The 25,893-nt window shown below is 34.0% G+C and overlaps 1 protein-coding gene across 3 annotated transcripts in view; it reads right to left on the bottom strand.

Moving 5' to 3' along the window:
* PIK3C2G (phosphatidylinositol-4-phosphate 3-kinase catalytic subunit type 2 gamma) overlaps positions 1–25,893 on the bottom strand; it is a 358,923-nt gene that overhangs the window by 318,044 nt on the left and 14,986 nt on the right. For all 3 annotated transcript variants that reach the window (XM_059934511.1, XM_059934512.1, XM_059934513.1), the window contains exons 3-5: positions 25,633–25,790; positions 20,504–20,618; positions 3,920–4,022 (exon numbers count right to left, since the gene is read on the bottom strand). In XM_059934511.1, the coding sequence (XP_059790494.1) occupies positions 3,920–4,022; positions 20,504–20,618; positions 25,633–25,790 (376 nt within the window). The remainder of the gene's footprint in view (positions 1–3,919; positions 4,023–20,503; positions 20,619–25,632; positions 25,791–25,893) is intronic.

Genomic DNA, 25,893 nt, shown 5'->3' with positions numbered 1-25,893 from the left:
GTTTTTCAGACACCAGTTCTCCCACATACGTGCACATTTTCTTTACATTTAGGCCACGAATCCGTGGCAGTATAAGACTTGACAGCTTGCCAGATTGGCCGGCAGACACAGAATGGACTCCTCCTTTTTTCAGATTTTCCATACCTTGCCACCAAAACGTCAGCGTAAGAGAACCTTCCATCTCATGAATATTCAATTATGCGAATGAAAGACAACTACTGATAGGTGTAAATTCCAGGAGTTATCAGATGGCACTGTATTTTTCTGGCAAGATGAGCAGGAACTACTCATCTTAAAATATGAGTCCTCTGGTCCACATGTATGCATGCACACACACACACACACACACACACACACACACACTCACATCATAACTCCTTGATTAGCTCTTCTGGAATGGGCATCCATGAAAACCCTATGCAAGTCTGCAGAAAATGCAAATATACTCCATCATAATTGCACTTTTTCACCACACAGTGACGTTAAGTTTGACAGCTGAATGAGTTCCTCCATGCCTGGGATGCATGTAATCCTGTATGTCAGTACACACACAATGTATTTTTAAAACTGCCTATTAGAATTTCTGATAGAAAACATCAGAAGGAAAACCTTTACATGGCTTAAGGTCAAAGGTAAATTAATTTTTATATTGGGTTGTATTGTGAGAAAGAAGAAGGAAGCTAAGTAACATGGAAAGAATAAGGTTATTGTTATAGTACCTTGAGTGCATGCTATGAAAAAAGAATGCTTTGTAGAAATGCTAAGGAACTTGAAAACATGAGGCTTACTCAGTAGGAATTTACCTCTAGAGTCACTGGCTGATGAAATCTGAAAGTGTCATAGTGGTTAAGACAAATTTTTCTGCAGTAGAGAAAGCAAAACTTTAGGCATAGAGAGGACAGTGAAAGGGAAGGGAAAATAGAGAGTGAAAACCAGAGCCAGAATAGAGGTATTAAGATTTGAAGTGTAGTATTTGGCATTTGCCTTATTTCAGAAGTTAAAACCAAAGCAGCATATAAATAATATGACTTATTTGCATCTTTCTGAATAACATAATCATATTCATTTAAAAACCACTTTACTTGGCTTCCAGAGATACCTTTGGGGGAGGGGGAATTGTCCATTGTCATACAGTGACTTACAAGAAAAAAATTTTATCTAAAGGATCTCAAAGGGTTGGAGGAAAGTTTGAGCAGTTGTCCATGGAATATATTGTGCAATTTACTTTTCTCCAAAGGTGAGGGCCATACCTTTGTCTTAAGAAAAACATTAAGGTATTTTTTTCCTTTTTTTCATACAGAAATCTATTGCTGTAAATGTTTTGTGAATGTTTTCTTGAACTAGAAAGAAATCTTAATTTTACGATTAATGTCTACAATGTTGGCAATACTTTTGATCAAACTTGAGAGAAAGGAAGAAAAAATTTTTTAAAAAGTCTCAGCCATTCACATCACTTCTAATCAAGACAGGAATTTAAAAATTTTGAAATATAGGATGATTTCTAAAGACTTTCAACATGTTTTATGAATAATCTCATGGAACATGAATTAAATCACTATATATCAGTGTAATAGAAGTGAGTTTAAAATAGAAAAGCCATCTAAGATGAATTGAGCTTTGCAATGCCTTTTACAATTAGAATACTCTGAAATATCTACTGAAAGTTGATGGTGTCAATAAATTTAATAGAATGATAACTATCATTATATTCCTAATATTATATAAAAAGAATATTATCAAGCCAATTTTATGTTGTTTTACTAGAAAGAAAATTTAATTATTCATAAATGTTTAGCTTACAGCTGAAATTATGAAAATCATAGATAATTTTGACATTATTTTAAATAATAAGAGAGAAGACCATTCACCATTCCCTTACCATAGATATATAAAAGAAAAAAAATCATTGGTCATTTATTTTAAATATAGCAATTCAGACCATGAAGAAGGGTCACAAATTGATAAACTTTCTCAGTTATATTAAATTAATCAGCATACTATGTCTATTCCTGAAAGAATATTTTATAAAACAAGGCAATTATTATTTTTTTAAATTTTCTTCAAATACAAGGTTTTCAATTGAAATTATAATCTAATCTACTCAATGGGTATTAAAACCTTACAACAAAAAGTGTGATGCATCAGATTGCAACATATACATCATTTTGACATAACACACCAATGTCTATGCTCCTCAATATTTTCAATATCATGAGTAAATTTTTGAAATTTTAAGTGTCTTAACTAACATTAATAAAGTTTTAGAGTTTTTAATAGTAAAAGACTAAAATATCATATAGTCTAACATCCTATTGTTTTTGCTTTAGGGCTGTTACGAATTAATACATGTAAAGCCCTAATAACAGTGCCTGACACCTAATATATACTTAATGTGGTTAATTATCATTGAATACCTATCATGGCCCAGACTTTGGGGTATGTGGATAAAGCTGTGGAAAACAAAACAACACCAAAAAAACATATAAAGGTAGAATTTTGACTAATTGCTCTGAAACCACATCTAAGACTTTTGAGTGTAGCCCATAAGTTCTAAGTGTTTTTGTAATATAAATTGGTAGCATAAGGTATGTGAAGACTCACTGACTGGGCTCAAATCCAAGGTCCTCTACTTACCAGTTCCATGAATGTGACCTGAGGAAAGTCATGAGCGCCCTGGGATTCAGTGTCCTTATTTTTAATAATATTTGACACATGGAATTGTTGTAAAGAGTAAATATGATAGAAATATTAAAGTTTCAGATGTAAAATATATGCTGGATACATATTACATCAAAGTAGTGGAGTTATATGCATTTCAGAATAAACCTTAATTTACATGAAACTGAAATATGTATGATTTGTGGATTACTACCAATGAGATAGTTTTTTTCTTCTTTAGCAATATGCAACTTCGAAACGAGTAGAAATTTGAATTACACATTTTCTCTCCCACCCCCCCATTGAAATGAAACATGATAATTTCAGCTTTTTCATCAACACTGAGGACAATTTGAAGACTCTTAGATTTATTAATACTGAGGGTATTAGTTGTACTTTATAATGTTTCTTTGTGGAGAGTTCAGATGCATGGCCCTGGAGCTGTCAACACTGGCTGAGCTGGGTACCAGTTCCAAAAGACATTTCTAAACAACTCTCTTTTGGCCTCATTATGTTATGTTCCACATAGATATATTGCAACCTAATGCACCACCTGACACTTTTTATGATGAAGCACCTCAGACTAGAAAAAAAAAGTCATGCACTGCAAGTCTGTTATCTGATGTAAATGACAGGGTGATGGGATTTTTGCCTAAAGCAGGTGATTGGAAGATTCTACAGATAAAAACTGCTAAAATATCAAAGTTTACTGCATACTGTGCAATTTGGGTTTGAAGTAACTCAAGACATCACACAGGGAATAAAATTTATATCTAACACCATGAAACTGTCATTAAAGCACAGTAATCCCTTTCTAAGTAGTTTTATTATATATATTATGAATATTAATCTGTCTTGATTTAAACTGTGTTGATACCACTGTAGTCTTCAGATAGAACAAGAGTTGTGTTATTTTTCTTCCTTTCATGGTTTCCCCTTCACTTTTTCTATTCCATTCATTTCCTGGTGGATTCATGGATAGTATGAATAAGATAACATTAATAAGTTACTCATAAATGATTTTTCAAGAGACTAGTAGATTTATCATACTGAGGTTGCAGTAGTGTGTTCATGTAATTGCTTCAGTCCAAATTGTTAACAGACATAAAGATAAATATTTCATTATGTTTCAGTAAATATACTCAAATATGTATTCATTAAACATATTTTAGTCACAAAATGGCAATAATCCATAAGGATGGGAATATTGTCCTTAAAATAATACATTTGCTAATTGAAACCAAAGCTAAGAAAGTCTTACCTTTCGAGATAACTTTCCTGGAGATTCCCTATTTTTCTGTAGATTAAGTTGAATAACAGATTTATTTTTCTGAAATATTCTGTGGCTTCCCAAATAGTGATCACTGGGAGAGAAAAAAAAAAATACAGTTACTTCCTCCTATAATTTCCCCAAGTATATGTTCTCCTCCCTGACTTCATTTCCTTTTATTTTTGAAACTTAGTCTGGTTAAAAGTTTTATATCTATCCCTAGTTTTATTTATATCTATCTATCTACCTATCATCTATCTAATATATGTATGTAGATATATATCTCTTCATATTGTTTTTCTAATATTTTATTTATTTATTTATTTATTATGTATTTTGGCTGCACCGGGTCTTAACTGTGGCATGCGGGATCTTTAGTGGCGGCATGCGGACTTCTTAGTTGCAGCACGTGGACTCTTAGTTGTGGCATGCATGCGGGATCTAGTTTCCCGACCAGGGATCAAATCCCGGGCCCCTGCATTGGGAGCTCGGAGTCCTACCCACTGGACCACCAGGAAGATCCTTCCTCATATTGTTTTAAATGACAAGATATTACACGTATTTTCAAATGCATTACATTAGAAAATGACTAGACACATTTAGAATAGACATAATAAGGAATACTTAACATATTCAAAGTTACTTTCACCCAGCCATCGCAAAGCTGAGGACAACATGCTTCGGGGAGGTCTAAGTGATGCCACAAAGTGTTTGTGGGGACCACTGTATCAAGGAAGCAGAACCGTGTGGTAGAAATGTCATTGGCTTTAGAGACAGATTTACTAGCTTTGTGACCTTAGGCCAATTAAACTGTCTGAAACTCAATATTTTCCTTTTTAGAGTTGGGATATTAATGTCTACATCAAAGGTTTGACAAGCAGATTAAAGAAAAAATATCCTTACACATTTCAGAAATTTCTAATGGTGTAATTATATTTTCCCACTCCCTCCCTCCTTCCCTCCCTCCCTTCCTCCCTCACTTCCTCCCTCCCTTCCTTCCTTCCTTCCTCTCTGTAAATATTTCCTAATCACAAACTAAATGATGAGCAGAATGAATTACTGATTCACCACATAGTGTTTGGAGTACAATCTGATTCTACTTCTTTTAAATGAAAGGCTTTTATTATATGATCTCCTTTATAGATTTATATTTTGATATTTATAGTGACTTAGTCATTAAAAGGGATGAATTATGTTAATGTAGCACTTTAAGGATTTTGGTTAAATACATGAAAGATTTCAGGGAAAAAAAAAACACTCATTAAAAATTTGGGGCCCTTCAGGTGACGTATTCATTTATCTGGAAAACCCATTAGATGTTTGGGACCACCTATTTCTAACAATGTCCGACAAATAGAGCATTACTTTGTTGATATCTACTATATTCTCTGTAAATGTTATTTTGACAACTGCTATTTTTTAAGAAAATCCAACACCTATCCATTTTGGTGAGTGTTAGTGTTCACAGCATGTGTTTCCCCTTCTATTCCCATTTCTCCCGTTAGTCTAAACTAGATTCCTGTTCCATTGCTATCCATAGGGCTCTTATATTGTTCCTTGAGTTATTTCTACTGTGAGTCCAGACATAAGACATGGCCAGTGTATTCCCTGAGCTTCTGGAATCATTGATTCCTGCCTTCCTCCAAGGGCCATTCTCATATTCTATCACATATACTCAGGTTCCTCTTCTTTAATGAGGAACATATACTTGAAGTTAAGGAACAACCTGAATGGAGAATTGGTTTAGATTCCTGAATATTCTAATCTTTTGAAGTTGTTTCTTCCACACTTAATTCAGCAGTAGTAGTTTTTAATGATCTACCTGGAATGCATTTGTTGAGTAAAGAGGGATATACAGCTCCAATTTTAGACATTTTTTTCAACATAATAACAATTTGCCTGAACATCCCTAATTAATGAGGACATCTTTTCATCTCTGACTTATTATATTTATCACATGAACAGTTTTCATAAATATCTGATCTGTTTCTGGACAACTTTATCTATTTCTTTCCAATATTTTTGCTTCCTTTAACTTTCTTATCCTAATGTGATGTCTAGGATGCTTGGCACACTGTTGAATAGTAGTAATGAAAATAGACCTCCTTCTCTTTTTCTTGACGTTATAGAGAATGCATAGAATGATTAACAAATACGATATTTACTGTGTCCCTGGTACATACTTTTGTTGTCTGTTTTGTTAATGATTTTTTAAAATTATGAATAAGCTTCAGATTTTATTTAATGAGTTTTCTGCATCTACTGGATACATCATATTGAGAAGATCATTTTTTCTTTGAATATGTTAATATATTAATTGTATCAGTAGATTTTTCCAAAGTATAAGTATAATTATTTTTACATTCTTGGGTAGATGCGTCCACTGGTAGATTTAATTTGCAATTTTTAAAGTTTCTTTTTTCTACATAGCAAAATTTAGATTGGCCTATAATCTTAATGTTTTGTGTTTAATCTTTGTTTTAGGCATTACAATTAAACTAGCCTCGTAAACTGCATATACCTTTTTCTCAGTCTTGGAACAGTTCATATAATTGAGAATTATCTATTCCCTCAAAGTTTGGTGCAGTTTGCCTAAAACTTCATTTTCTGCTCCCCACTGCTCTTTGTTGTATTTCACATTTATACTTCTTGAGCTAATTTTGAAATTCATGATTCCTTAGGAAATTGTCTATTTTTTTATAAAGCTGTCAAACAGATGTCCCAAGTCCCTTCTATTTTAAATATCTTTTGACATTTACTTGGGAGCTCTACAATCCGCTTGCAATCATTCTGTCCTTTGTGTGCTATCACTCTTTCTTGTTTTACCAGAAGGTTTTTTATTAATATTTTTTCCTGTCATTTCATGAGAATTTTGGTGGGCTGGTGGGTGTATTCGCATTTTCAGTCTAATGTATTAATCCAGTTCTGAAGATATATAATTATCATTTTAATTATGGGAATAATTTTGCATGACGAGAGAGCTCAAAAACTGGAAAGGAAGGACTTTTCTGGTCCAACTCTCTCATTTTGCAAGTAAGGACACTGGGTTCAACCAAATAAGATCAGAGATTAGAACATAAATATTTGGAGTAAATATAGCATACTTGAAGTTTATTTATAGATTCAAGCATTCCTGTTATAATGTGATACATGTGTTTCTTCTTGTAAAAGGGGGGATTGAGGTGTTCTGCAAATTGTGAACTAAAAATAAAAGATCTCATGGGAAAATAGGGCTGGAAGAGACCACTCAAATCAATACAGGTCTCTAAGCAGAGTGTGTACGCTTGTGCACACACACACACACACACACACACACACACACCCCTTAGTACAAAAAGAGACATCTAATTTCAAGAATTTAAAGACATACTATAGTAAATAACAGACCTGGCTTTAAAAAATGTCTTTAGCTTGGTGGAAGAGGATATAAGAAAGTTTTTTGATGCTGCTGAATATAGAGATGAGGGCAAAATGTACAAAAATTGTGGAGAATTCTTCAATAAACATTTTCAAGACAGAGCCTGAGGCCAAGTTGAGAAAAAAAAATGCATGTTGGGTGAATGGTCACTGGTCACTGGTATACTACTGTCGCCCTCAGCAGCTTCATGTGTACTTTGCATTCAGCCACTGTTACTTAGTGGAGCAAAACATTCATATGCCAGAAAAATTTACCTATATGAAGGTGACTACTCTGAATAAACTAATTCATGTTACAGAAATATGTCATATTGCAGAAGAATTTGTATTTGGTACATCTTTTTTGGGGGTATCATGTTTAAAATACTAAACAGTCCTTTTTGTGTGTGTTAGCAATAACAAAAACTATTACTGTGCTATGTCCCTTAAGATTAAGTCTCTGATGTTATTGAAAGGACTACAGATCCTCCAATAACCCTCGCACTTTCTAAGAGCTGGAAACTACTGTTCACCACTTTGCCATCACTCTATTTGGCAAGACCACCATTTTGATTAATTTGTCTTTGATGATCTGGGGCTACACTATCCAATATTGTAACTCTTAGACACTTATGGCTACTGAGCACTTGCAGTGTGGCTATCTGAATTAAGATGTGCTGTAAGCGTAAAATACACACTGAATTTTGAACACTTAGCATAAAAAAGGAATATAAAACATCTCAATATGTTTTTAATTCTGATTACATGGTTAAATGATAATATGTTTGGTATATTAAGCTAAATAAAATGTTACATTAGGGAATTCCCTGTCGGTCCAGTGGGTAAGACTCAGTGCTTTCACTGGCAAGGGTGCAGGTTCAATCCCTGGTCTGGGAACTAAGATCCCACAGGCCAGGTGGCATGGCCAAAACAAACAAAAAAATTACATTGAAATTTATTTCCACCTGTTTCTTTTTATTATTATTTTTAATGTGGCTAGTAGAAAACTCAATTATGTGGCCCACATTATATTTCTATTAGACAGTGTTGATCTACAGAAAATGAAAGAGAAGAGAGAAAAAGAAAATAAAGCATTAAAGAATAGAAAGAAAGGTGGTAGGTAGAATTTAGTTAGTAAATGGGATAAGGAAAATTAGATTTCTGTTTGAGGACTCTAGGTATTGGAAAAATGTAGGAAGAAAGACTACCACACCAAGAGAAGGAGAAATGAAAAATATTAAAAATATTGCTGCTAAGATGGGTAACGTGGAGAGCAGAGTTCGAGCACTGAGAGAACAGGCCACAGCAGGTATTACTATGCTTATAATGTGAACATTGGTATTTTCTATCTCAGATTATACACACCAGGTGTTTTTCTCAATCTGGTAACATTTCAAATGTGGGTGCTTAGTAGTTTTATTTAATAATAATGTAAAAAACTTCAGCTGTTAAATGAACTCAATCTCTATGATACAATCAAAAGTTTAGTTTTTTCTTCATATATACTCGTAAATAAAAATTCTGCACATCCATTTATTTATTCTCTCAACAAATATTTGATTCCAGCTATGTGCTTGTTGCTATCTTAGGAACTGTTTTCTGAATATGACTGTCATTTAAGATGAACACCAAAAGGCTGAATCCTTGCACATAATTACTCCTATTTCCTATTCATAAGTAGCTCATATTATTTTAAAGTTTATCACATGAGCAGTTTATACATGGCAGTATGTATATATTAAGAGATTAATAACATTAACACCAAAAAGTCACGTGCAGATACTTTAAATTTGTCCTACAGGCAAAAAAGACATCCTAAATAATGTCCAACCTATGAATACTGATTCAGCCTAAGAACTCCTTGAAAACTCACATTTATCAACATTACTCTTTCATCAGGATGAATACATATTCTTATTTTATAGGGTCACTAGATCTAAATTTTCTCCATTCTGATGTATAGGAAGTAGTCACAGATATGTTTGGTGAAATATTACAGTCATAGGTCGAAAAAAGTATTTTAATTTTATCTTACAAATATTGAGAGCCAGGATTGCTGACAGCTATTAAATATGTTTCTTTAAGAAAACTCAGTAGTTAAGCTGACTTTTAATACTTTGGTTGACTAAGAAATGTAAGGTGAGTACGACAAGACATTAAAATATTAATAATACTATAGTACTCCACAGAGCATTTTTCAGGTACTTATGTACACACACATGAACACACACACATGCACACCCACACATTCCTTTGGTATTTGCCACTTAAAAATTTCTATGATGTTATATTGATATCTACCATATCTTTAGTTCCAGTGAGCTTTGTAACTAGTGGAAATGACCTGGATTTTATGCTTAAAGTGGTATTTATTGCTGGCTCAGCATAGATAAATATCAGTGATATGTTGTTTTCCTCAACCAGTGCTCCTCTCATTTATAGTTATTTTGCTTTCAAGGGAACCTTGAGTAAGAAAGTTAAACTTCATGACTTGGAGAGACAAGCATAGGTGAAATTCTAAAACTATAGCTCACAGCCATGGGATGGTTAGTAGAGGAGGGTCATGGTTTTGAACAGAGGCCTTTGATGGAGCATGAATGGATACCAACAGCAACTACTCAAGGGAAAACTGGACCTAAAAGATCTTGCCGCATTTTTCTTAATTCCCTCCAGCCTGTAAAAAGGCAACTATCCCTACTGCTTCTTCACTTGAATATGGCTGTATTCCTTTACATATATAGTATACATACTTTTTTAAATTCAAAAATAAAATGAAATTGAACATATTGCAAGGGTTTTTTTTTTTTTAATCTAGAGGAAAAGTTTTATAACAACTTCCAATTTTACAGTGCCCTCTCTATTAAGCTATGTATGCATAAAAGAAAAGTAGGGCTTCCCTGGTGGTGCAGTGGTTAAGAATCCACCTGCCAGTGCAGGGAACACGGATTCGAGCCCTGGTCCGGGCAGATACCACATGCTGCGGAGCAACTAAGCCCATGCGCCACAACTACTGAGCCTGTGCTCTAGAGCCCGCGAGCCACAACTACTGAAGCCCACGCACCTAGAGCCTGTGCTCTGCAACAAGAGAAGCCACTGCAATGAGAAGCCCGTGCACCACAACAAAGAGTAGCCCCCACTCAGCACAACTAGAGAAAGCCCATGCGCAGCAACAAAGACCCAATGCGGCCAAAAAAAAAAAAAAATTAAAAAAAAAAAGAAAAGTAACAACAATCTATACAAATGAAGTTAATTAAGACAGAGGGTCAGGACTTCCCTGGTGGCGCAGTGGTTAAGAATCCATTTGCCTAATGCAGGGGACACAGGTTTGATTCCTGGTCCGGGAAGATCCCACATGCCACAGAGCAGCTAAGCCCGTGAGCCACAACTACTGAGCCCGTGTGCTACAACTACTGAAGCCTGCGTGCCTAGAGCCTGTGCTCCAAAACAAGAGAAGCCACCACAATGAGAAGCCGGTTCACCGCAACGAAGAGTAGCCCCTGCTCGCTGCAACTAAAGAAAGACCGCACGCAGCAATGAAGATGCAACGCAGGCAAAAAAAAAAAAAAAGAAAAAAAAAGAGGGTCAATAAGAAAGAAACACAGCAGTGAAGCTGGAACTTTGTATCTTTTGCAAAAATGTATACTGAGCTCCAGGGTGGTGTTTTTTGAGTTATTTTATGTAAAATTTGTAATATAGTCACCAACTTGGAGGATCAAAAATATGGATTTTATTCCATTTCAAGTTTCATTATTTTTCCCACAAATGTCCAGTGAAGAAACATTCTGTGGACTTTCCTAATACAAAACATTCAAGAACTAAGATTAAAATAGTACATGTAAGCCTTATTAAAGTGATATTGGCTAATTTGAAATATTATGTAATTCAGGTATTCTTAGCTAATAATTTCTTTACCTTATTTAAGATAAATAGAGCACTAGGCTATTTAAAGCTCAATTAATTCAAAATTAGGGGGATTAATAATTCTTAGCTTTTAGAAGTAAACAAGACTTGAGTAAGCAAAAATAACTTGATAGATGCATGTTGGCTACTATAGTTTTAGGTATAATGAAATTAAATTATGTACCTGCATTTAGTTCTGATTTGCCTTGTCTTCATGGAAAAATCATGCAACAGCTTTGTGACTCTTTTTATCAAGTCTGTTGGTTAATGATGCTTGCACAATCACAAAGCTTTAAAAAAAGCATGGAGCTGAAATATGCTATAATTTTTACATGTTTCTTTCAATAATAAACATCTTTATTTAGTGTAAGCCCTTTGGGGAATTGCTTTCAAAGGAAGATATGTATAGGGTATTCACATACTGGGACATTAGTTCTAGTACAGTTATTGGCTAGAACCAAATGCAAGTTTGTATATATTACTATTATTAATTTTTAGTTAACTATTTATTAAAGATAGCAACCAAAGTTAATATTAAAGTGTTAGGAAGAGTACTTTGAAGGAGATCCAAAACTAAACTGAAGTAAATCAAGATACTCTTAATGAATGATTTATTAGCAGAACATGTTTTCATTATTGTGTGTGAGAGCTCTCAAAGTGATGATGTTCTTTCCTATGCTCTGACATGGTTCTGTGATTTTATAAGAAGAAAGCAAAGTTATGTAAAAGAGAAACACACCTTAATCTATTTATTTGCTCAAAGTAAATCTAAAAAGTTACAACAGATTAGATTATAATATTGGAATTCTTAGCTGTTCTGAATGTGCTGAAACTAATCAATTTGTTCAAGTTTGCTAAATGAAATCCTTAATTTCATTGAGAATAAAAAGAGTCATTCCACACCACCCCAGGAATATATGTAACTGAGCTTTTACTGCTAATGAGTATAATCTATTACCTTAAACTTTATAAAATATTACCTAGCCTTTTCCTCACTGGTAATTAATAGTCTGATTTTTACTTTGAATAAAAGACAATTCCAATTTATAATCAAATGTTTAAAGAATAAATTAATACTAATTGTAATGGGATTAGCTAAAACATTTTTTAACCTAGAAGTTTTCTTAAGATTATTTAAAAATTCTAATTAGATTTAATTTTTGAAGAGGATTTTCGTACTCTAATCAAAGGAATTCAACATTTTCTCTCCTAGGAGAGGTCAGGAGAGAGAAAAGGGACTCCAGAGTAGATAACCAGATCAGACTAATCAATGCTGGTGGTGAATCAAGAGGTAGATACTGTTTCTTAATTTAGGTTTAAGAATATATATGACAATTTCAAAGTAAGATTTTTAATTACCATAGGTTTTCTTTTTCTTTTCTTTTACATTTTTTTAGTACTCTGAGTTCTAGAATTCCTTGACAAGAGTCAATTAAATTATAAAGAAAAGTTTTGTTTTGTCTTGTTTAAGTCAAGGATGTAAAACGTGGCCGTAACTGTAAGCAATAGGCCCAAGCAGAATTTTCAAGAAAGATTATTTACTTTCTCCTTATGCGGCTTACTATTGACAATGCAGTCATGATTTATTCAAGTATAGCTTTTAGGTGCAGTACATTTTATTTATTCTGCAGTACAGAAGCTGGTAAGGAAAATTGTTTTTAAGTTGAATTAGAAAGTAAGACTTATAGCAAGACTTTTGAGAAAAGAAATTACTCAAATCACATAGATTAGGAGTAAGAAACAGAAAAACCTGCACTCCTAGTAAATATCAGGCTCTTAGATAATAAAGGAGAAAATTATGAAGTAGCATTATACTTCATGTATTATAAATATATGAGTCTAGGAGAAGGTACATCTACTCTTACTCTCTGGAAAGAGAGCAGACACAGGAACACTCTAGGAAACAGTCTTTCTGTCCCTAGGCCTTTGTATCTGTGCTGCATCTCATGGAAAAGACAGGAAGTTACAGTCCCTGTCCTCACGTGTGCCACTGCATAAGCCCGAGGGGGTGTGTCTACTTAGTAAGGTCATGAGAACTGGGGAAATGGGATTACCAAGGACACTCCTACCCTGGTAGTTAACTTGGGGGCTAAAACCAGGAATGTAATGGAAGATGCTAATATTTTTTATTATTTCTCAGTTTAATTTATTCTGATTTGCTGATTCAGTATCCGTGCTTCATATTGCTCACAACTTTGTTTTAAGCTGCCAACAGCCTGTGATAAAACTGATAAAGTTCTAATGCTTTCATTTACTCTTTGCTTATAATTTAAAAACCCTGTTTGTAAAGCAGTTTTTGAGGAGAAGACTGATACTTAATGAAAGTCTTTTTGATGGTAATTGAAGTACCTCGTAAGACTAGCATGATATCCAGGTATAAGAGGTCAGGAACTTTCTCATTTAGAGAAGAGTTATGGAGATGTGTTATTAGAGTGAGTAACTGGATTTATAAAAGCGTTTAACAGGGAGAGGGAGTGCCAGAGCAAGAGCCAGAGTGAGAATGGAATATTTTAATTGACAGAAAGAGTTTGTCGTACTAGATTAAAATGAGTATTTAATGAGCTGTAAAAATAATATAGTTGACCTTTAAAAAGGGGAATTTTGGCTTGCTAAGAAAGTTATCTTTCTTAATTTTTAAATATGCTATGAAGTATAACATCTTATTTTGTTGATTAAATTCAGTATTTGTGCAAGGTACTGGTATTAAAAAAATGTGTAAATTATTTTTTCATTGAGTCAAAATTCTTAGGTCACTAATATCCCTGGTCTGTAATATCTTGCTACTTGAAATGTCAACCATGGACCATTAGCATGAGCATCACCCAGGAGTCTGTTAGAAATGCAGTCTCCTCCCCATCCCAGACCAAGTGAGTCAGAATCTGTTTTCTAACAAGATCCTCAGGTGATTCATATACAAATTAAAGTTTGAGAACACTGTTTTAACATATCAATATAAATATAGATTTATGTGTAATTTATGTCTATCTATCCTCCTCTTTATTTACATTTCCCCCCTTTCCAGGATTTTTTTTTTTTTTTTAAAAGATTGATTGATTGATTGATTGATTGCTATGTTGGGTCTTCGTTTCTGTGCTAGGGCTTTCCCTAGTTGCGGCAAGCGGGGGCCACTCCTCATCGCGGTGCGCGGGCCTCTCACCATCATGGCCTTTCTTGTTGCGGAGCACAGGCTTCAGACGCGCAGGCTCAGCAGTTGTGGCTCACGGGCCTAGTTGCTCTGCGGCATGTGGGATCTTCCCAGACCAGGGCTCGAACCCGTGTCCCCTGCATTAGCAGGCAGATTCTCAACCACTGCGCCACCAGGGAAGCCCCCTTTCCAGGATTTTATTTATTACTTGACTAACCCTGGTTAAGACAGATGAATTCAATAAAATGGCAAAATATGACTTAAGGAGGAAATTAAAAAATAGAGAATCACAAAAATACTACTAGCAAAGTAGTGAAAAAGTATCCTGACCATTGACATTTAATTTTGATGATGAAAGGTCTTAGCTACTTCCTCAAAACTTGATTAGTTCAAGTAGTTACTTTTTTGTGACTATTTTAACAGACTGATACACCTTCTGGAAGAAACCAAGGAGTTTAAATTTTAAGGATTTGCCCTTATCTAATCCAAAGTAGATGAGAAACTGCAAAAGTAGATAAATAGAATTTATCACTATCTTCATAAAACAGGTTAAGGAACATAGTTCTGATAACATAAGGGAGTTTAAAATGAAAAATCTTTCTACATCATTCTACAACAGTAATAGTGGGGTTTTTTTGGAGGGGGAATACTTATCCATTTTTTAGTTTATTATATTTTAACAACCATATAATATTTTTAATTGATTTAGAACTATGATTCACAGGAGCTCATAGCAATCCATATATAATGAAAAGACTAGTAGAGGTTTAATAAAATTTTACACTTGGAATTAAAAAATACTAAAATATAATCCTACAGCTTACTTTTTACAGTAGAAAAATATATTAAAAATGCAGTTTTTAACAGGAAAAGAATTTGAAGTTAAAGGAAGTTAACTCATTTTGCCAAATCAACGGTGTTAGAGAGTAGTGTTACAAATAGTGGGAAGGATTTGTTTTCATATTCTTCATTTGCTTAAACAGTCTCAAGATACCAAAAAGAAAGTCAATTTTTACCTAATCAGAAATTTGGAAATGACAGAAAGTCCATCTTCAGTGATTAGGATTTAACATTATTTTAGTCAAAGCATTTCTAAACACTTCCTGACTAAAAGTTTTAAAAAATTTTATACACGTCAGAAAATGAGTGTTCTGTAAGTTATGTATCTTTTCCTTGAGTTTGACCTAAATGCTGTATGTTGAATTATAAGCTCAACATATATTGTGTTTATTGCACAATATATGGTCATTATTCTTAATGAAGCGTTATCCTGTAATTTTTGTTTTCAAGTGGCCCTTTATCATGAAAGGAGGCTTTGTAATAGAGTGGAAAGACTGTGGGCTTCAGAGTCAGATAAACCTGTGCCATCCTGACTTTGCTGCTTCCAATTTTATGACCTTTAGCAAGTCATTTAATTTCTTTTAGCCTCAATTTTCCCATATGCAAAATGGGAATAATTATGCCTTTCTTATATGAGAATGGATGGTATTACATGTGAAAATTCTAGCCCATAAGAGGCTTTTAATAAGTAAAATCGATTTTCTTATTGTTTTTATTGTTATAATATTATTATTATTTTCATTTCTATGCAACTTGCTTAAGCATTCCTGCTTTTATCAGAGATCCAGTTTTCCAAACGCATAGTTATCTTTCTGGTTATTAAAATTAAAAAAAATTATATTTGTTTGAACTCCTGCTGATCTTTCAGGGAAGGAAAGTTCCTCCTTCAGGGCACTGCTAACTTCTTCATCTGTCTTTTTGATCCCATCTTCTCTCAACTCCTCACCATTGATATATTCTCTGCCTTCAATACTTCCCTCTCCATTGGTTCTTTCCCTTCAGCTTATGAATATTTTCAAATCTCTCTTATCCACATTCCCCAGATCTCCAGACTGATTCTCCTCAGCATCTAAAACCCCATTTTTCTCCAGGCTTTTATCACCACACATTACTTCTGAGAGAGTAGTCTGCTATGTGTTTCTGTTTAACACCTTCCATTCTCCTTAGCTCATTGCAATCTTGCTTTTTTCTCCTCCGTTTTACTAAACTTGTTCTTATTTGAATCACCAACTCATTTTGTAATTGCCATATTTAATGATGATTTTTCAATCCTCATCTAATTTATTTTCAGTATTTGACACTATTTACTTAGTAATTGAAACTTTCTCTTCCCTTCTTGTGAAAGGCACGTTTTCCAAGGTGTCCTACAATTTGAATTGCTTTTTTCCAATTTCCTTTTTCTGCTCCTCCTCCTCCTTCCGTCTTTTATATGTTAATGTTCTCAGGATCCTTTCTTTTGTCACTTTCCCTACATGATTGCATCTGTCTCTAAGACTTCCATTCCTTCTTAGAGCTAACAGTTCCTTAATCCACACCAGATTTCCTAAAATCTGAGCTATTTTCTCAATAACAGATGACCCTTGGCACTCACATACTCAGTGTGTTTCAAACTTGATTAATTATTGTATACCCTCAAACTTCCATTTCTCTGATAACTGTATCGTCGTTACTGAACTCACATCAAAACTAGTCATCATCTTCTACTCCCTCCAGGCAATCCCGCTGTCAACTAAAGAATGTTGCTCACCACGTGGCTCTACAAGGATTGAGTCATTAGCCACTGCAGTTGCTGACCTCCACACCGTGAAAGGAGTTCAGGGCAGAGATAGGGAATGAGGCACTCTGTGCTCTGGGAAAACTGGCAGAGCTGGCTTTCAGATAGTTAGATATTTTCAGGAGAAAATTTTATGATTCCAGTTTCTTGCATCTTTCCATACTTAGAAATGCACGAAAATCATTAACTAAGATATCTGTGCCTCCTGACTAGCAGTAACCTTCTACTGAGATGTGTTTGATTGCATGTACCCTTTCTCCAAAATCACATATAAGCTGATCTCTCCACCGTAACTCTTCAGAGCAGTTCCTCAGAGATAGCTGAGAGGCTATAGTCCTCATCAAGTCCCCCCCAAAAATTGTAACACACAGCTTTCACGTTGTGAGTTTTTATTTCAGTTGACATCACATATTTAGTTGCCAAGTTCCATTAATTCCACTGTTTTAATACTCCAGGGACTTAATACTTCCTGTTTAGCCCCACTGCTGCTACTTTAGCACAAGCTCTGTCATCTTTCATATGTTCAGTTATGTTCTCCTAACTCGAGTTTTTAACTCTTTTTAAGCATACATTACTGTTCATATGATCACTTAAATGCTTCTCCCATCCTCCAAAATAATTTATTTCCTTAATCTCCTGATAGCAAAAAAAGGCATGTTTATTGTAGACATTTTGTAAGTAAAAAAAGAAATGAATAAATATTATCTGTATTGTAGTTCTTTTTCAAGGAGTGGCTACTCCAACATTTTAGTGTATAGGATTTCATTTAGTATATAGGATTACATTTTCATGTATAGGATTTTTATTTCTTTTCCAAATAGTAATATACTTATTTTAACAAATATTAATATATTAAAATGTGGTTTGAAAATATATCTTGTCACCCTTAAAAACTATGATACATGTTTTCATATCAAGATATGTGATATTGTATTTTTATTAATATATAAATTCTATGGCATATTATAATGAAATTATGTTCACAATTTTACCACTATTTTTGAGTACTATTGGAGAGTTAGTTTTTTTGTTAGTATTAGAAATTATGCTATGGTGAATGTAGAATTTTGTATTTAAGTCTTTTTGTATAATTATGATTGTTTCTTAGAAATATTTGTAGAAGCAGAATTGCTGAAACACATATATGTTTTCGACACATTTCTATAGACTTCTGACACATTTTTGACAAAATTCCCTTTAGAGAATGCTATATCAGTTTAAATTGCTAGCAGCTGTTTGGATTTTGTCCATTTCCCCACTGAATTTCATCATAATAAATATTTTAACAATTTGATAGGCAAAGATGGCATCTCATTGTTTTAACTGCATGTTTGTCGTTAAACTCTTTAAGTAATTTCTTGACCACTGAATTGCTATTCACGTTCTTAGCCTGTTTTTTAATCTTGATAATTATTTTTTTTGTAATCTATGCACATTTTATATGTTCTAAAGCTATTAACATTAACATTTAAGCTATTAAGTACTTATTTCTTTCCTCAGTATTTAGTTTAAATACATATTGGTCATTGACTTTCCTTTGCACCATTTCCTTATTCTTGCTGTTAATCCTTCTCTCTTTGATCTACAGGTAGTTGGTGTATAATAAAACTAATACTGCACTCACAATAGGGCATTGTAATAACTGATGACATGGCTTTATGAATTCCTTAGCCAAGGAAAAAGGCAAGGATTATATCTAAATCGTCTTTGTATTCTCAGTGATAAACCAAATCCCTTGCACACGTGTGCGCTTAGTAGGTGTTGAATTGGACTGTTATAAACCCTGCACAGCTGTGTATAATTTCCACCCCATGCTCCAGCATGAAGAACCATTTGCTATTTTCTGAATCCTGCTTACGGGATTTTTAGTATTGTTTTATAGTTAAGAGCCAAGGTTATGCAGGCAGCCAAACCTGGGTTTGAGTTCAGGCTTGACCCTACCAGCTTCCTAGTTGTGTCACCTTGAACAAAGCCTTAGATGGCCCATCTGTAAAATGGGTTATTATAGTATCTATCTCATTGATATATTGTAAGACTTAGATGTTTACCCAATTTGAGACTAGGAAATAATTAGCACTTCATAAGTGACAACTATTATTATTATTATCATTGCAATCAAAATTAGTTGGGTACTTCAGATGAAGTGTAGTACTGTAACTGTTAGAGTTTAAATTATTACTTATTGCATTATTAACTTATTACATGTTACCCGTGTTCCCTCGACAGAAAAATATGAACGGATTATCCAAGTCTTTAAGGACATATTTTTAAGACAAATTACATAAGAATAAATGAAAAAAAATCTGAATAAAATATATATTCCTTTAGATATTAGAAAGAATAGTAATGAATATTCTGCTTATTAATATATATCAATACTGATAAACTATTACTCTTAAAAAGTAAGCAAATTCCAGATATGTACATATCCTTCAATTTCCATTAGATAATAACTGACTGTAATTAATCTACACTAATACTTGGCAACTTTCCTAACTTAATAAACCCACGTAAATGAATTTTAATAAAAATAAGTGAGTATAAAAACATTTCAGAAATCTATTATGTTTATGCTAACAAGAAAAAAAGAGTGAAATGATTTTGTTGTAACTGAGAACACAAAAAGGAGAAAACCAGTCTTAAAAGTCACTCATAGTTAACATTACACGATAAAAGAAAATTACCGACAAGATATTTTCAAGCACATTCATGGTGGAATAACAATGACAGTAACAATGGATGTCTCAAAAGAAATACATTTTTACTTTCATAAGACTGTTGTCAATCTTTAGGTACTTGTAGAAACACAAAGAGGAAATGTAAATATCAGGAGAGAAATATTTCCTTTCTTAAAGTTGTATTATATTTTCAAAGTTGGTCTTTAAGGAATTTTAGGATAAGAGTTATTGTGGTACACTAAGTAAGTTTTCTATCAAATAAATATTTGCAGTTGACATATATGAGAACAAACTTTTCTAATTGTTTTAATGAGCTGCCTGAATAAAGAATTGAAGATGGTGTTTTAAAACTTAGACTTTTATGAAAATGTTATAAATATAATACTCAAACCCTCTGTGATTTTGAAAAATCAGTGTTAATCAACATGCTAATATTATTCCAAGTCAAAAAAACTACTTATTACAAAAGAATTTATTTTTTAAATTGTGATCAGTCCTACTAAGCTTTGTTACAAGTAAGGTAACTTGGGTTGCCCAGGATTCTCTTGATTTCAAAACTGAAAGTCACATGTCCTGGGAGCTGCTTCAATCCTGGGCAAACTGAGATGGTTGGTCACCCTAGTTATGGGTTACTTAAATACGTGTTGCCATAAATACACAAAATACAAAAGAAAACCAAGAATAAGACTGTCAATATGACATGACATTTTAAATTCACCTTAAAGGGAGGAAAATTGATTATAAGAGTATAGTGTTTGTACAAAGTCTATTTAAAAGAAAAGAAAGTGCTGCTCAATATAGATTATAACAATGATCCAAATTTACCTTAATAAGATACTTACTTTTGTAAAAATTCTTCATAGCCACATACACTTAGAAGATAACTTTGGGGTGATAACTGGTCATTTGCACAAAAATGTAGAATTTCTGCTATTAGGTCTTTGACAAGATAATTAGCTGAAAACAAAGTTGAATAACAAAATGTTAATAAGAGCATATTATATATTGGCTGGGAGAAAGATTTTGAGCACAAAAAGTGATACATGCTTTATGAACTATTATAAGTTTCTAGCTCCATCAAGAGGAGTTAAAATGAGATGCATCTCATTTATTAGTCTGGTTAGATTTCGAGATTTAAAAAAAAATATTCTTTGCATTTTCTTTGATCAATCTGTCTTCAAATAACCGAACAGAGCTAGGTATTTCATTCCTCATTCTAAAATCTTTGGTAATTGTAGCTCTGCATAAAAAATATTCTACTGTGATTACCCTTCGGGATTTGGGAAATGCCAAAAAGATTACACAGTGAGTGCTAAGTGGCAAGCCAGGAATCTAAATCTGTCATCTTCCAAAGCCTGTGCTTTTAGTAGTTCCACATTTTCACAACTCATCACTCTTCCTTTCCTGTGTAGGAATCACCCCAGGTTCTGTCTTGGACAACGTTATAATAACCTTGAAGAACATGTACTCTCTTTCTCCACCTTCTCTGGGACTCAAAGTGTCAGCATATTATAGGGTAAAGTTTGTTGCCTTCTCATATTCACATTCCATAATATCCCCCTACCAAACTCTTACATGCATATGCCATTTAATAGTGGCCAGAACCATGCTGACTTGGTACGATTATATTTGTCTGTGAAATATTTTTCTAATTGTAAATGATAAATCGTATGGGATTCATTTATTATCATATGTGATAATGGAAATTATCTGTTATATATATTATCTATCTATTTATCTATCTATATCTCCATGCTTTCAACGTGATCTTGAATGAAAGTTAGTGCAACAGATTGTACTGATGATCCTTAATGAGGATTTGAACAGCATACTGCAAACACTCATTTGCATTTATTTGAGTTGAGTTTTGTTGGCAATTATGTGTTTAATTTGCTGTGACTTCTTTTACTGCCACACCTTTTTGTTTGGGAAAGGTTTTTGACACAGACTGGCTCATAAAAAATAGTGCAAGTGATATTGTTGGACTTGCCATGAAGAAAAAAACTGAAGAGTATTATAATGTCCGATTTAAAAGTGTAGGTTTTACGGTAGATCAAGTTGTTACCAATAAAACGGTTGGAGAAACAAATGGTAAAGATCATCATAGGAATTAGAGATTGTGGAAATGCCCTGACACAGAAGAGAGTATATTAGACATGCTACTGCTTGGGAATATTAACTGAAATAGTATGAATTGAAGCTAGAAGAAAATATGGCCACAGGCAAAATCATGACTATAAAGGCTTTGACAAGAAGGGGAGAGCATTGCCAATATAAGATGGCAGGAAAATATCTCTAAAGACACCAGTTTATTTTAATTCATTTGACTTTTCTGTTTCCAAGACTGTGTCCCCTGTGCTATTTGGGGCATGCATGCATTCATTATTTCACTACAGTCATCTTTGCGGTTTACATGAAAGACTCCATAATCCAGTTTCTAGCTATTACTCCTCTCCTGTGCTTTGGTGTGATATCTCCTACTATTTGCTTCTTGTTACTTTTTGGTTGTCTCATTATTGCTTCAAATTCAGCATGTCTAAATCTGGAATTATCATTTTTCTCCTTGAAACCAAACATTAAGTGTCTATGAGTTAAACTTCTCATCCATATTGTAAGCCAACAAGTACTATGGCTTCTTTTAAGTAGACTTTATACCTGTATCTTCAATTTGACAGCTAATATAACACTTTTTCCAGTTTCTCCTAGTCTCCAACTTCATACAATCCTTCTCAATCTGTTGACCATATTGCCTACCATACTGAAAAGACTAAGGCCCATTTGAGATTCTTTAATTATGCTACTCTACACCTTAAATCTAGTTTTTTTATGCATCCTTCTCTATCCCTTTACACCTCTTGATTCAGAAGTATCACTGCTTTTTACTGCATCTTACTTCTTCACATGTGATCCTTCCATCACTGGTTTCCAGTTCCAGCAATTTAAAGCCCCTCTCTTTTATATATTTAATACCCTCCACTCTAAAGATGCTTTTGTCTTTTCTTTAGGATGTTTTGTTTCTATTTAATATTCCAGTAAAATCACTCCTCTTCCATTCTATTCCCTTAATATAGTATCTTATTTATTTATTTATTTTATTTATTTTTACCTCCTCATTACTGCCAAATTTCTTTAAAGTGTAGATAACTTCTGCAAATAATTCTCAATTACTCTTTAATCTTGCAAACTGACTTCTACTTCTACCACTTTGCAGGTCACAAACAGCTTCCTAATACTGTTCCAACTATGTGTCATCTAAATCTAGAAGGTAGTTGAAAGTAAAGACACTGGCTCTAGAGTAACTTTGGAATTGGAAAAAAGGACAGGGCAATCATCTTCATTGAAGTGATAGCTGAAGACTGTAGAACAGAGAAGTCCTTGTTCAAAACACCTGCTGTTCCAGAAGGATTCTATTTTCTCACTCTGGGAGAAACAGAATTCTCTTTGGATGAAAACCTCTCATTGTCTCCTCCTCTTTGCTTATCTAGATTTCATTATTCCTTAAGTTTCTAGCAACTTATTGGTCATTCTTGAAATACTTTTCAGACTTCTGTTCTCTAGAGCACATCTATGTTATTAGTAAAACACTCATATAAAGTGGTGAAGGGATCACAGTTTTGGCATAAAGATTATCTTAAAGTGGAAACATTTGAAAACTTATCTTCACTTTTCTTATCTGACTATAGCCAAGACTCCCTAATACAGGTGCTATCAACTTTCTTCTGAGAGAGTTTCCTGCAACTTTGGAAAGGAGACCGACTGCCCATCCATTAGCGTAAAAAGATATCTATGTATTTCCTTACTGAAGCTCTAAACACCCCCCTCCTCACACACACTTTTACATTAACTTTTTATGTAAACCTTTACCTCTGGGTTTCAGCAGGTTACTCATTACTGAGTAACCCCTGCATGTATGTATAAGGAAACCTTGTCTTTTGTCCTGTTAATTTCTCTATTGTCAGTTGTGTCACAACCTAACCCCTCTTCAAATTTAAATGGGCAGAAGACAAAATTTCCTCCTAATAGCAGCATATGCTACTCTGTATATTTTCATAAATGTGTCCTCTCCCCTCCCCTGCTTTTTCTTCCTTCCCCTCTAATCATCCCTTCCTCCCCCTTCTTCTTATAGACCCTTTTACTATCTTTGAGGCCACAGACATCCTCTTTACCACTGTACATCTCTAACACTAAACACAATGACCTAATCACTTTACTGAAACTTCTTATAAAAGTCAAAAATGGCCTCTGTTTTGCCAAATCTAATATTGGAAATTAAATATTATAAATTGGAAGATTAAGAGTGGTCTCCCTCGTTCATAATTATTTCCTCTTCTCCAGCAACTGAAGTCAACATAACCCAGATGCCATTCTGATTGCATCAAGGTACAGCACTATTGATCTTGGCTGTGCAATCAGAACTCTGGTTTTAGAAATTTGAAAGTGGATCTGAAAGCAGCTCTTCTGCCCCTTTCCTGTTTGCCCATTTCTATTCCCCTCTAACCTTGAAAGAACTTAATTAACCTGTTGATTCTTTTCCTAGATAAAAAGAAGTAAGATAAAGAATTAAGTAGTTAAAGAATGACTAGTTCTCTACCCGCAATGGCCTCCTTAGCAATCCTGCAGGCACATCACACAGGCAAGATAACATCTGAAGAGAGAGTCAGCCTGCCTTCACAGAATGGAGAACAATGCATAACCCAATCTCCTGCCTCCACGATTCACTGAGATTCTTCCTCCCCTTTTTTGCCTTTAAGAACTGTCATGGCTGAGCAGAATCTTTGGAGTTGGTCTTGGAACATGAATCTACCTTCTCCCCAGATTTCTGGCTTTTCTGGTTAAAACACCTTTCCTTTCTATTGACGTTTGCCTCTTGATTATTGGTTTTTGAGCAGCGAGCAGCCAAACCTGAGTTTGGTAACAGATCCAATGGGGAGGTTGAACTTTCTTTCTTAGATCGCTGGCCAAATAGCATTTAAGCTTGAGAGCTTAGCTTTCCATGTGTTGCAGAAAAGTAAGGGAAATGAGTCAGCAGAAAGCAAGAGAAACATAAGAAGCAATTATACAGAGAGGAGATGAGGTGAGAGACATACAGGAATTTTGGACTGCCTGTACATCAGTGTTTTATTCCCAAATCTTTGCTGAATTCCTACTCTTAAATTCTATAAGAAATCCCTGTAATCTTTAATTTTTTTTTTCTGCTTACATCAGCAGGAGTTGGTTTCTGTTAGTTTCAAACCAGATGGTCCTAACTAATATTCCTACATAACATTGTTATGTTTGCAGTCATCTGTACTAAGTCGGAGCCTTGGCTAGAGTAAGAAAGAAAATAAAGCAAAATACAGTGATAATAATAATATTGAAAAAAATTTATTGGACCATTATTTGTCAACAAACAGCAGTTGATACGTAGAAACTTGGTAGCAACTAATGTGTGAAGAACTAATATTGTTTTGCAAAATGGTTGATGGTAACAGTGAAATAAATATTAAACAACTTTAAAGAGATTCTAAAACTTTAGAGAAATGAGAATCATCTGGTGAGTTTGATAAAATACAGGCACCTGGGATCCATCCAGAGACTCTGATTCAGTAGAGCTGCTAACTATGCTGGGCTGTACAGGGCTATTATAGTTCTCACTGTGGAGAAAGAGTCTGTGTAACAGCCATTTTCACTTACATATAGTCTTTATCTAGAATCTTTTTGAAATTTAGCTTTTATTTTTAATATGCTAAAAACTTGCTATACTTGCTATTTCATAGCAGGAAAATAAGGTGTCCTGGGGTGAGCTCTGAAGAGAGTTCCAAAAAACAATAGCCAAACAAATGTTAAAAGATTTCCAGCTGTTTTCCTCTTACTTCACTTCAGGGCAAAATACTAGCTAATACTGCTTCTTTTAATGACTTCAGTCTGTGGACTCAAGGCAGCTTATACCAGCTTTATGCAGATTTTTATACTTATTTGCAAGATTGCTTACCATATGGCATAAAATGAAGTTGTTGTGTTGAGTCATCAGTAAAAATATTTATATTAACCTTAGTATTAGAAAAGAACTTGTATGGAAATGCTGTAGTCGTGCTCCAGATCTTCCCCGAATTGGAATTAATGTCAGCTGCATGATATGTTTCTCTTATTCTGAAAAATATATGTGAAAAAATACTTAGGACAAGATTATAAGAAACTTCATGCAGGGTTTGCTATAGAAGATTTGAAATATGAAAATAACCAGCAGCTGATT

This window comes from Balaenoptera ricei, chromosome 10 (genome assembly GCF_028023285.1).
Source record: "Balaenoptera ricei isolate mBalRic1 chromosome 10, mBalRic1.hap2, whole genome shotgun sequence".
NCBI classification, from domain to species: Eukaryota; Metazoa; Chordata; class Mammalia; order Artiodactyla; family Balaenopteridae; genus Balaenoptera; species Balaenoptera ricei.
The sequence above is the reverse complement of the archived record's forward strand: the minus strand, read 5'-3'. Positions and strand labels throughout refer to the sequence as shown.